The following is a 13,041-nucleotide window of genomic DNA, read 5'->3' as shown; positions in this document are numbered from 1 at the left end:
TAACCTATTGACTTCATATATAACAAAACAGAGAGACTCTTTCAAGTGCCTCCTAGATTTAGCAGCTGTTGCTCTGACACTGTCAGCAATGCATCCATCTTAATCACAGTATGATCCTTTCAACTTTTCTTTTTGAGGCTCTGCTTACTTCCTTCTACCCTTCAAGTCCCCTCACTGCCCAAGATGTATGTCAGCTCAAAGCGCTGTGTGAATAAGAGCTAGAACAATATATCTGGTTTCTCCTGGTTCACAACTTCTTGTTTTAGCATATGATACATACACAATCTACATAATATTGTGCCCATACATACAGGAAACCTGTATCTAGATGCCTATGCGAGGTGCCCTCTGGCTAATTTTGTTTTTCTCTTCTGATGCACTCTGCTGTAGCAACTCCCCAGTAACTTCCCTTCCCCATCACCACAGGCATTTTACTTTTTATTCTCATTATTCTTTTTGATTTTTCTTTGCTTGAAATACAAGACTCCATATGTTTTGCTCTTCTGTTATTGGAAAACATTAATGCTGTGTACCAGAGGGCACAGTCAAATGAGGAATTGCCATTTGGACAGAATTATATACCCAAGTATTGCTCAGGGTATATCACCTGTAAAAGTGCTTTAAGCAGGTCTTGGCTTTGTTTCTGCCAGAATCTAAGGCAATATTTTAATGCTGAAAACAATATTCATTCAATACTTTCCAAAGGAATATTTGTTCCGTCAAACTCTTTCAAATTAACTGGTCCTTAATGGCCTACAACTCATTGCAGATATGTTTCTAGTTCCTAAAAATGTGACCCATCTGAATTATACCTGCTTTTAAAAGAAAGCTCAACCATATGCACTTTTAGTTCATTTTAATTCATATTCAAATTCTTCTCCTCATTCGAGTTCTCATCTGAAAAATTTAAATATTACTTTAACTGTATAGGTCATAACAGAGTCGGGAGTGCCTTGAAAAGGGAGCAGTCCTCATATTTCACCAGTAAAGCATGAGAAGGCTGCACATCTGAAACAGCTTTAGTATACTGGGTAATTCACATTCACTAAGTGGATTAGCTGAAATAAGCATAATAAATGAAAGAGAATAAAATAAAAAACAATTTCACACTAAGTGAAGGCTTGACTTATAGGAAGTGGCAGCTCTGATGGCCCAAGGCATAGAATTAGTTTTGCTACTCGATAATTTGACTGATTCACTCGAGTGGCCAGAAGAGGACATTTTCTGCCTGATTTCAGTGTAATCAAGTCACCTGCTCAGCAATTGCCAGGGCCAAGTCAACTGCACTCTGCTGCACCCCGCCTGCGTGCCGTGAGCAGCAAGAACAGCATTTTCTGCATATGTGTGCAACTACTACTGAGATGTTAACAACACTGAGATATACCTACCTCTCTATATTTGAAACCATATATGCAATATGAAATTAATCTATGCCATTAACTCCTTTATTTACATGAAGTTTGGGGCTACTTCTGGGATGTTCTCTCAGTTCTGTTACAAATACCAGCAATAAGCTTATGTATTACTTAGCAAAAGAGGTGACAGAAGCAACTACAGAAAAAAAGTAATTCCAAGAGGCTGGAAATAAAAATTATATTTTCTGTCTAAATGAGAAATGACTATGAAATTCTTTATAAACTATTACAGCAAGATTTTGTATTAAATTTATGTAACACCTGTTAATCAGAATTTTCCTCACCCTATATATAGTATATAAAAAGACTACAATATACATGCAGAGATTTGGGAATGTATATGAACAACTTGCATGAGACTATGTCAATTTTACTCCTGCTTTACTAGCTGGGGTCAGACTGATAAATGCAATATATGTACTCGTCTTTAAGCATATGACCAGTTTCACTGATTATTATTTATAGCTAACCTTTCAAAGTAATGATTGTATACTGCATGTCAAAAGAACAGAATTTTATATTACTATTGAAAAGAATACTGTCTTCCCCTTATGCAAATATTATACCGAGACTGCCCCAGTCAAGAGAGATAATCCATTTAAAAATATCATTATTATTAAAGCACATTCAATCAATATGCAAATGTGAAAAACAGTAATTAAGCATTTTATTTTTTACAATTGTGCAGTGATAAAAACGAAGATATAATGTGTATCAAAATGTTTCAGCATTTTATAACCAATTTTCTACTTGACATATGTTACTGCATGATTCATCCACGTTTTTCAGAATCAAAGTCCATGATCTGGCAAACTAAATCTGTTCATAAAATGAAAAGGTGACCTTGCTTAATTTAATAAGTCTGTGTAGAAATACTCTTTCAACATGTTAAAGAATTACAAAAAGGTTATCATAGCTCGCTTTCATGGGAGAGTACTCTACCTTTTCCAGCTCATTTCTCAGGCTTTTACTGTAATTCATTAGATTACATAAAAACAATGTAGATCATTATATTTTAATAAAGCCTTTCCTTTCCTAATAAAATGTCTGTCATTTACATTCAGGCATGTATTATATAAAACACTTCTCTTTCTGAAGTAAAGCTTTTCATATTCAAGTCACAGGAGGTGGGTAGCTCTAGGAATTATATTTCTTTGCAAAGCATTTTCAGAATTAATTCAGTTTCTGGACTGAATCCTCCAGAACTCCAGTCCTAACATTTATCTTTAAAATGGGTACAACATGGTAGCAGCAACGCCAGTTGCTATCAGTATGCCTCTCTGCAAACTGAAGAGGTCTCTCTCTTCAGCAAAACTATGGTGTATGATACTACGCTCATTAAGTCAGCTTGTTTTTCTTTACACCAATTAACACTGACTGTGATAAAATAGTTTATCCAATACAAATACATTTCCAGTGAAATCTTAATATGACCCCAGTCACTTAATGAGGACAATCAGACAATGAAATCTATTTTAGTTACACTAGCTTCAAAATAAAAACACGCGGCTCTTCAAAATGCTCAGTAAGAGATGTTTCCTTTTCATCATGGATCTTAATTTGTTGTCAGCACTTGGCATCGTGTTTTATTACTTGGGAAGGGCTGAAAGAAGAGCACATTCTTCTTGCACAGGAGGAAACACCAACTGCAGCCACTGTATCTTCTACATAGCCAAGGTCTGCTCCTTGGGAAATGAGCAGTTTCTCCAGGCAGGACAGTGAGGCAGCCTTCATTGCGAAACCTGCATCTCTCAGTCCTCTGCACATCAATCAAAAATATGCCAAAATCTTCTCTCCCAGATTACCAGGGCAGGTTTTCATGACTTCACATAGACAGACTCAAATTGTTCTCTCCTGATCACACACAGCACTCTTTGCCTGGTCTGAACATATTTACCCTCTTGCTTTCAGCGTTCCAAGCTCTCCCCTCTGAAAACCAATGAAAAGGCCAATCCAGAAATCAGCAGCAGCAAATGAAGAACTTCTACCATTTCTTAATGCTGCCTAAACTCCACAAGAAGTATTTCCAGAAGGGAGAACTAGAACCAGTGTTTTGCAAATCACCACCCTCAGACAAGCAGGATTTCCATCTGTCACCTTGCACTCCAAGTGCAAGGCACTCCCATCACTCTGAGCTGCTCCGTGTGGACAAAAAAGACTAAATAACTGTCATCTTTCAGGTGATTTCCCATTCAGCACCCATTTAATTTAATTTTTTTCCAACTTTTTTTCAAAAGATCTGTTGTTGCTTTTCACAAACCCTAGTCCACACAAAAAAGCAGAATGCAGGCCGCCTACTGCATTCACAATTTTGCAAAAGAATCTGTATAGAACATGTTCTCCGAAACACTGCAGTAAGTAGCAAAACACTTATGTTTAAGCAAACAAGTAATCCAATCCAAATCAATGGGATTATTTCTTTGCCTAATCTTAAAAACATACTTAAGTATTTCAATTGTTTAGGACTCCAGAGGTCTGTATGACAAGAACAGAAGCACAACAGCTGTTAAATTACAGTAAAAGTACTTAATACCTGACCAGAATTGTAACTATGGAAATACTTGGATTTAGGTACAGTACATGCTTACATTTTAATGCACTGGGATTTATTCCTGATTTTTTCCAAACAATTTACAGCAGTGTTGTTAAACCAAGAATTTTGGTTTAATTTTGTATTTTAAAATACAGCCTTATGAAGGTTTCCTTTAGGAAGCCACGCTACTCAAATCTAATAAAGATCTGAACGCTGCATTTTAAGAGAATATTATTTATGCGAATGCAGTAGATTTTAGCATTGCAAATAGATGATGGATCGACGTTTTTTCTGCAGCCAGAGATGTATTATTCAGCCAGTTACAACTGTATCTATTTAAACAATTATAGAGTTACCTCTCAAAGTCATAGGAATAAAAATTCAAGTGTGTATAGATATCTTGAGCTTAACAGATCTTCTGGAATACCGCTGGATAAATCTGAAGGGAAAGCAGGGTTATCAGTGAGGATCTATGCTCCTTGTCTCTGATGTCGCATGCCATAATAGTCCAATTTCTATTATTAGCATAAAATATGCTGCTTTTAAAATGGAGAATCACAAATACGCCTTATGCCACCCAAGGTAACAGCCCAGAATCTGAAGATGCTTATTTGCCTACCAGCAGTGCATTTGATGAGCCTTGTAACCAGTTACATCAATAAGCCATTAGCATGAATGTAAAAATTCTTCAATGATAATATAACTTCAGTGAATCCAAAAAAGAGCTTCCTACATTAAAATGCAAGACTGTACAATGTGCAGTTAGCCTAGGATTCTTACACAAGCACTCTCAAGGCAATTAAACACACTTGCTGTGATACTGGTTAAAGGTACCAAATGGAAACCACTTCAGACTAACTATTTATTCAACTTATTGTAAGGGAAAATAAAACGTAACAAAACCTATTCAATTACAATAGTGTTGTTATCACTAGAACAGTCCTCCAGAAAACAAAGAGTGCTGAAATCTTTCACACACCCTGATACTATTTTTGACTTTAAGACATTTCTTAATGATGACTTAAAAGAGCTAAAAAAGTCTCAAAAGTCAGTTAAAGATGTGAAAGAGAGAAGCAGACGGGTATTGCAATCATTACAGGCCTCAATGTCATCAGACACAAGGCTAACAGAAAAGCTGGTAGTAAAGAATGTCACAGATTGTAAAAACCAACAGATGAAAACTTACTGATTTTACTAACTCTATGGTACTTCAGCCAACATTTTCAAATGGTTCCCTTCCACCTCCAAATCAAGACAAATTCAGCACAGACCTAACCTGAGTGTCAAGACAATATAGTCTTAACTCTCTCAGTGTGACCACTTTAGTTGAACCTTGTCTCAAAAGAGATAGGAACTCAGTAGGATCAAATTTAAAAAAAAAAAATATCTGTGCAAATGCTTAAAAGTGAAAGTATATTACTGAGTTTCACACTTCTCAGACAATAACTAGCAATAACTGGTAGCCAAGGCTACGTGCAAATTAAATTTACAACAAGGTTAACCATTCAGTAAATTCTCAACAGCTTTAACTATTCACTTGTCAAAAACGTAATGTCCCACCCAGATAAAGCAGACACTAAAAATGGATCCCTAAAGAAAGATAACATTAAAAGAGAAAAGAGAGGAACAGAGGGACTCATAGTCACCAAGTATAGTTTTTAGATCATCAGAACTCTACTGAATAGCTGTATTTTAAAGAGTAATGATATGATCCTGCATTCTTCATTCACTCAAATTCATGCTCCCTTCAGCATAGAAATTTGCTGGCATGAGATGGGGTGGTATTCAATCATGCAGCATACATGGTCTTTAATTTTAAAATCCAGTTAAATAGATGTTCTAACATCATTTTTTATCTAAGAACATTTCATGATAAAATAAAAGAGTGAGCATGTAACTTATTTGTCAGCTTTACTGTGTAGTGGATAACTTTCCTATGTTACTCACACGAGCTTTCATTTCCCAAAGATATATGCATTCATTATGACAGTAAAAATGAAGAGTTGCTAAAGAGATGTATGCATTTTTATTATTGTTTGAAAAAATAGATCTTTCTACAGTCCTTTGAGCTTCTGAGTGTGTGATTTGTATAAAATATTTCTCATTTTGGGGACACACCAGATGGAGTGCAGGGCACTGTGGGATATGCCATTTATCACGATGACAGTGCGTAGGTAGCACTGATCCTCTCACCACAGGGGGAAGCTAGAGCTGCAAATGTGGAGCAGCATTAAAAGCCCGACGAGTGGAGTTTGGCAACACTTGTACTACTCATTAACTTAATCATATTAATTTATTAGCCAAATATATCAAAGTAATTCACTACTGAATTGTCACCAAGAACAATTTATAAACTGTTAACGTTCCCCATAGGCAGAGCAGTGTTGTGGCATCCTTAATCAGTATGTTTGCCTTTGATTAAAAATAGTAATTTCTACCAAGCCAGGTAATGCCAACAATGACGAAGTCATGCATATGTTTCTCATTATAAGTGGAACTTTAAAATGACATCTATGACAACTGGAAAAAAAAAAGGGGGTAATTGTAAACAGTGAAATGAGCCACAGAAATAGGATGTAAACATACAAAAATGTCCTGCTAAGTATGCTGAGAAAGGAAAGGGTTCCCTTAACACTACCGTCACCTGCTCCCTGCTCTTGGAGCTCCAGTACTCCTGCCAGCAGCTGCCAGCCACAGCAGCCCTACATCAAACACCTCAAGAGCTGGAATTGGTCAATAGATGTTCTGTAAAGTGACCCTCAGTGAATGCTTACTCCTCAAGTAACAGCTCCTTCTTGGAAGCAGGTTTTATAATACAGAGAGGCAAACCTTCAGGGGCTGGCTCTGGCAAACTCAGTCTCTGAGACAATGCTACAATATGGAGTAGATTTGCTGCCTCCACCCCACTGTGTCCCTCTGTAAGCAAACATCCTTGCTGCTCCTGCAGCTCCGTCCTTCTGGCTCTGAGCACATCTTACAGTTCCTCAGCCGGGAGCGACTGGCGGGCACCGGAGCAGCACCAGTGTCAGATGGAAATAAGGAGACAATTTGTGGGGTCAATGGCAGCAGGGAGGCCCCACAGGCAGCTCTGCACATCAGTGAGGCTGTGCTGGCTGATAGTGTGCCCACCTTGGTAAACAGCAACTGGATATCCAAGACCTCAAAAGCCCCTGGTCTCATTAATTCCTCTAACAAGGATATACCAAATTAAAGTGCCTAAAGACTGCAGCAAATACTGTTTTATCATCTCTTTTCTGTAGAAAGACTAAGTGCCTGCTGCTACCACTGCTGAAGTAGCACATGAAGTTTATCATAGTCCTGTAAGCCACTATTTATTTATTTGAATCCCACAATGATGTGACTTGGTATATCTATTAAAATATTAACTTCACTAAAATATTAATTACATGAAACTATTCAGTTCACAACAGCTTCTCTTAACTATTAATAAGACAAAACTATACAGAAAAAGCATTAATATCTGTACAAACAGGGCAATATTTTAATTATTATCTTCTTAAGAACTCTAGACAAACAGCTAATGAGACTATGAGTGTCTATTTTAACTGTGTGTTTATGAAATAAAAAAGGGTAACTTCACAGGAGGTGAAACCAATAATGAAAATAGCAGTTTATCTTACACATTTGGAAATGCAGGTGGTTTGCTTCTGTCACCTGGGCAGACCAGTGTAACAAAACAGCAGAGAGCTAATGATAGATGCTGGCAGCAGATTTAATCAGGAGGTATGAACACCAGGGAAGGCCTCAGACATCCTGCCTGCTCGTGGCAGCACCAGCTACAGCCTCTGTACACAGTTCATTCCAAGTTCTCCCTACCAGTCATCAAGTGGGGGTTAGCCTCTGTCTAACCACTGAAATTCTGAATCCTCCCACCTCGCATCCAGCAAAATTAAGTATCCATTTGAAAATGCCTTGTTTTCCTTTTCTAACACCCAAATCCCCATCAGCCAGGCCTCCTCCCATCCTGTGCTAAGCACTCAGCAGCCCTCAGCCCTAAATGTTCGCTGCGATCTACCCGCAGACCCATACTGCACGTACCCTGCCAATGTACACCGTATTAGCCCTACGAGGCTGCCCACAGCTCCAGACAGAAATCTCAGAAATGTACAATGGCAACAGTGTTGTTTTAAATGGGCACGCATCCATCTCGTTGGCACCCAGCCTCACCAGACCTTCCAGCACCCCATCAGCTTCAGCTGCGTGATTCCCAGCCCACGTGCAGAGAGATGTCATCCTGCCACCTGGGGGGAAAAAAAACCTGCCTCAGAAAGCAGGTTTGTGCTCTGTACCACAATCTAAGAAAGTTCTAGCGGCAGGATGATTTTCTTCACGAGCCACGCTGCCCAATCTTGAAAACAAGATGGAGCAGCCCTCAAAGTGGTTTTATTGCAGTAATAGTAGCCATTCTACAAATTGAATAGTGAAAAATCGCAATGAAGGTTTCGTACAGTGGTTTTCTAACCTTTTTGGGGGACAACCTAAACGAAGGGTAGGAGGACTGAAGCTGGCAGAGATAATGGTCAAAAGATCCAAGTACTCTTTCAGATTCATTCCATATCAACAGTTTTCTGAGCTGCTGGCTTAAATCATATAATGGATTTCAGCTTCTCTCCACACAGCAAACTACTGCTTCAGACCCTAAAAATTCCCTGAGAATCCACTCCATAAAGAAGTCCCAACCATCTCGCTAAGATACACTGATGACAAAGACTTATACATTAACAGCAGATAAAGCCTTTTTTTGTTAATGTCACTTCATCACACTGCATTGTTTAAAGAACTGAGCCTTTGATGACCATTGCTCTGTGACATACAGGATTTTCCTTTGCCCTCACAGCAGGCAAGGGCACCACGCTGATTTCCACATTTCCTACATGAATACAAGAAGAAAACCACTTTTTCCTAACAACATAAAATGGACAGTACTTAAATATCAGCTCGTGAAAGATGCAGTTTGGGCATGGTTATTGTGCTGTTTACGCAAGCCCTTCCTGGCAGCATGCATCCCAGACATGCCACCTCATCTTTCTCAATTACAGCAGTTTTAACCACCCTGCTGCTCTAGTCTCATCGTAACTCAAATGTTCCCACTACCCAAAGGTGGAAGGTACCTACAAATATTTCAAAAAGGTCAAGGCTTCACTTATAGCCCCTTCACAAATTACTTATGTATAAGAGTAGTTGTAAAAAAATTACACTCTACACTGGGAAATGCAGTATGCCTAATTTAACTACCTGTTTATTATGTGAAAATGACCACGTAAACTGAGCTGACACAAACCAAATGGGTGATGAAAATAACAGCACATTTCAAGGAGTGGAAACACAGATGGCTTGCTCGAGTCTGCAGGAAGTTACTAATCATCACTCTGTAATACCAACTACAGACAGATCTGTGAGCTCTGCAGCCAGAACAGCAACTTCTTGAGACCTATCCATCTAACCAACAGCAAGCCTGGACGCCAGCTTCTTCACTTCAACTTGACAGAAGACGAAAGAGGAGGTAAAAATGAAAAAATGAAATGGATGGATGAATCATGCTGCATTTGCTGATGTGGAGTCTGTAACTAAAATAAGCTTATCTGAAGAAGAAAACAACTCAGATGCCAAGTTGGACACATTAGAAAATAAGAATTTGAAAATATGTAGCCACATAAGAACAGCAAGTGTGATCTTTTTTATTAGTTTTTTTAGAACAATGTAGGCAAATTAACATGACCATCTGCATATCCGTGCTGTAGAAAGAATGGGCAAAATCTGACACAAAGATTATCAGGCAGCGGACAAGAAGACAGCCAAAAGGAATGCTTTGGGCAATTACACTGCAGCTAGAGGAAGCAGGTGACCAAAGAAGTCACCAACATGTAAAGAGTCATTCTCGCCTCCATATCAGCATCTGCTCTACTAGAAGGGATGGACCCAGCCCTACCACACTGCAAACTCTCCTAAAGTCTCTGCTCCAGTCCTGCTCCTCTCCCACAGGTGTCTGAAACACCACCTGGGAGCAGAGCGTGCTCCGTGCAGAAAGCCTCTGCTAAGCCGGCAGGTCACTGAGCAGGGGCGGCCACAGGCAGGAAACAGATTGTTTTACATACAAATTCTGTGCGCCAAAACTGTCAGAACCACAGCAAATTATATGCAAGTGAGATCATAAATAACTGAATTATGACTCAGCCAGTAGACAACAGGTTAAAATCCTTGCAACTTTTATTCCAGTCCATTATCCACCCACGTGGAAGTCTGGAAGAAAAAACTTTATTCTGTGAGAAGTGTTGAAACCTACTCTCTTCTTAGTTCAGCCAAAAGGAAAGAATCCAATTGCAGAAGTACTGAAGGCAACCAGAGCAAAGCAGTTGGTAATTAAACGTAAATAGGTATAAAGCTAATGGAGACGACATATCCCCAGTACTCCATCAAGTTTTACAACAGCTCAAATCCCCATTGAGTTTACAAGTGGCTCTTTTGGCACCTTTCGGTACTCAGCAATTCCCCCAACTTTTACAGTGTTTTTTCTTTACGAACAAGATAAAACTACTTAAAACCTTCAGGAGCTCTGATTCCTGAGTGACAAGACTACAGAGATCATCAGCATGGAGCTGCCCTGCTGTGGGCTGGCGGCAGAGTGGCTTCATCTGTGGGGACCCATCTTGTCCAGGGCCCTCAGTGACTCTGCAACACTCTGGAAATGTGCATTTTCTCCCGCCTACAAGCTGCTCGCTAAACTCCCTTTCAGCTGCTTGAGGCACTCTGTCTGTGACTTTTGGTGCTGGGTCACAAAGAGGTTTTCACAAGCGGCTCCCAAGGTCAGAAAAGCGGCCACCCTGGGCCTCGGCTGACCGACAGCCTCCCAGGACCAACCTTCTCATGCAACGCTCCGCGTATTAAATAAAGTGGGCTGTATCCCAGTCATCACTTCAGGCTCCAAACAAATTACAACGGTCAAGAAATCTAACTTTTTTTTTTTTTTTTCTGTGATACTCAAAATATCTGTGAGACACAGAATGTGTTTATGATACTATTTTACTGTGCATACCCAGCAGACTGCATCCTAAAATATGTCCCAATTTAAAGCAATATGGCTGTCTCCACAATTTGATGTCCTATTTGCACATTTGTGTCCTATTTGCAACACAGTCAGGGTGGGAAAGTAATATGGAATATTCTGGACTACTGAGAAAAAATTATCAACGCAAGGTGGTTCTTGTGCTTTCCTGCCTATCAGTAATAACATAAATACCACCAAATCAATGAAATTCCTGAGCTGAGAACACAACAGAGCTACTAAAAAACCCCTCATTTACAAACTGCTCCTAAGAGTGAAAACACAGCTCTTGATCCCTGCCACATATATGAACAGTACATGAAGCTGCACTAGCTCAACCGTGGCACCTGGCTCTAGCAAAATGCTTTATTAACTACTTCAGTTAAGCTTACTGTGATTATTGCTTAAGAAAAGTTCATTTCCACTTCCACAATAATAAAAGTTACCGGTTCACTGTGAAGTCCTCATGACACTTGTCGTAGGAAAAATTAAAGATCTTAACTTTATTACTCCCCTGAACACCAAGACTCGCTGAGGCACTTAGTTGCAGTGCAACAGGCTCTGCAAGCAGACTAATCTGCAAGATCAAGACAGAAGTTACTGTATTCCTTATCAATAATTTTTTTAACCCTGCTTTCCCTGTAAGATGTTCTATGACTTTATATCGTGCTAAACACTTCACTAAGTGTGGTTATTATGGAGATACAATATATTAAGACTGGACTTTGACCGTAATCCTACAACTGTTAAGTCTGTTGAATATTTAAACAATTACTTTTATGAATATATTCTGTTAATATAGCTTTACTACCAAAATAAACTTCCTTTTAGCACACAGCAATTAATAAAAAAATAAAACACTCATCAGGATAGCACAAGATTTAATTTAAACTCTTATTAATAAATTAATGAAGTGAAATAAAATACTATGCATTAAATTATGTTTAGGGCTTGTTTATAATGCCACATATTTTCATGCTAGTTTTTTCAAATTATGATGCTGAATGCAGATTATTAAAGTACGATCCACTGTGGCAATGCGGACTTATCTGCTTTTCAAGTGTTTCTTCTATAATTTGTACAAGCATTTCTGTATTTTCCCAGCATATATTAACGATGTTACAATACAATACGCATTAGCCACGCTGTTCATATCCCATGAGAACTAAAATACACATGCATTTGAAAGGAAGTAATGCATGCTACAGGGCTCTCTGAGACAATAGTTCATTTTCTCAGGTTTTTTTCTTTTATTAAAATAACATGTTTAATGGCATTTCCTGTAAGGAAATTACAATTAATAAAGAACTAAATTAAAAATCCATTAGATTTCAGTCACTGTAGATACAAAACAGAGTTTTCATGAACACTCAAAAAATCCAATAATGTAACCTCTAGTAAAGCTTGAAAAAGCCCTGAAGGACAAGGCAGTTAGATCAATATTAGTTTATTTTAACTGCTGTGCAGTATGAAGAGATGAGGCTGATCATCTGATGGATTTTATTACCTGTTGGAGAGATAAGTCCTGGTGATAAGAGGCCTGGAACTCCATGGGGCAGAAGACGTGCATTTTCTTGTATTGCAACTCCTAGCGAACGCTTGGGGGGTCTTCCTGGTCGTGAGCTGATGAAATAAGAGGATAAATGAAAACGTATTTTCTTTTTGAAATATCTGCTTACTACACATGGTATTGATTTGTATAAAATATACGAACCATCAGTGATACACAAAAAATATATTAGAAATTCTTGCCTAGGAAAAAAAGAAAAATAAGTTGATTAAACATATCAGAATTGTATAGGTTTCAAATGAACTAACAATGAACTGCCAAACAGCACCTATGGTTACACAGTCATGAGCTTAAAGTCACATAAATTAATAGAAAGGTGGGGTTTTTTTAATCTGTACCACAATACCAGAAAGAAAGCAATCCATATTTCTAGCCCTATTATACCCTTACTTCACTAAATAGCATCTTCCTTTAATATTACTGTCTGTAAAATGGAGCTCAAGAAATTCACGTGCATGGG

The 13,041-nt window shown here is 38.5% G+C and overlaps 1 protein-coding gene across 5 annotated transcripts in view; it reads right to left on the bottom strand.

Annotated features, from left to right (window-relative positions):
* DACH2 (dachshund family transcription factor 2) overlaps positions 1–13,041 on the bottom strand; it is a gene marked incomplete at its 5' end in the record, with an annotated part of 310,315 nt that overhangs the window by 138,899 nt on the left and 158,375 nt on the right. For all 5 annotated transcript variants that reach the window (XM_080365637.1, XM_080365633.1, XM_080365635.1 and 2 more), the window contains one exon: positions 12,519–12,634. In XM_080365637.1, coding sequence (XP_080221763.1) covers positions 12,519–12,634 — 116 coding nt within the window. The remainder of the gene's footprint in view (positions 1–12,518; positions 12,635–13,041) is intronic.

The sequence above is a fragment of the Falco punctatus genome (assembly GCF_963210335.1).
Source record: "Falco punctatus genome assembly, chromosome: 15".
In the NCBI taxonomy this organism is placed as follows: Eukaryota; Metazoa; Chordata; class Aves; order Falconiformes; family Falconidae; genus Falco; species Falco punctatus.
The sequence above is the reverse complement of the archived record's forward strand: the minus strand, read 5'-3'. Positions and strand labels throughout refer to the sequence as shown.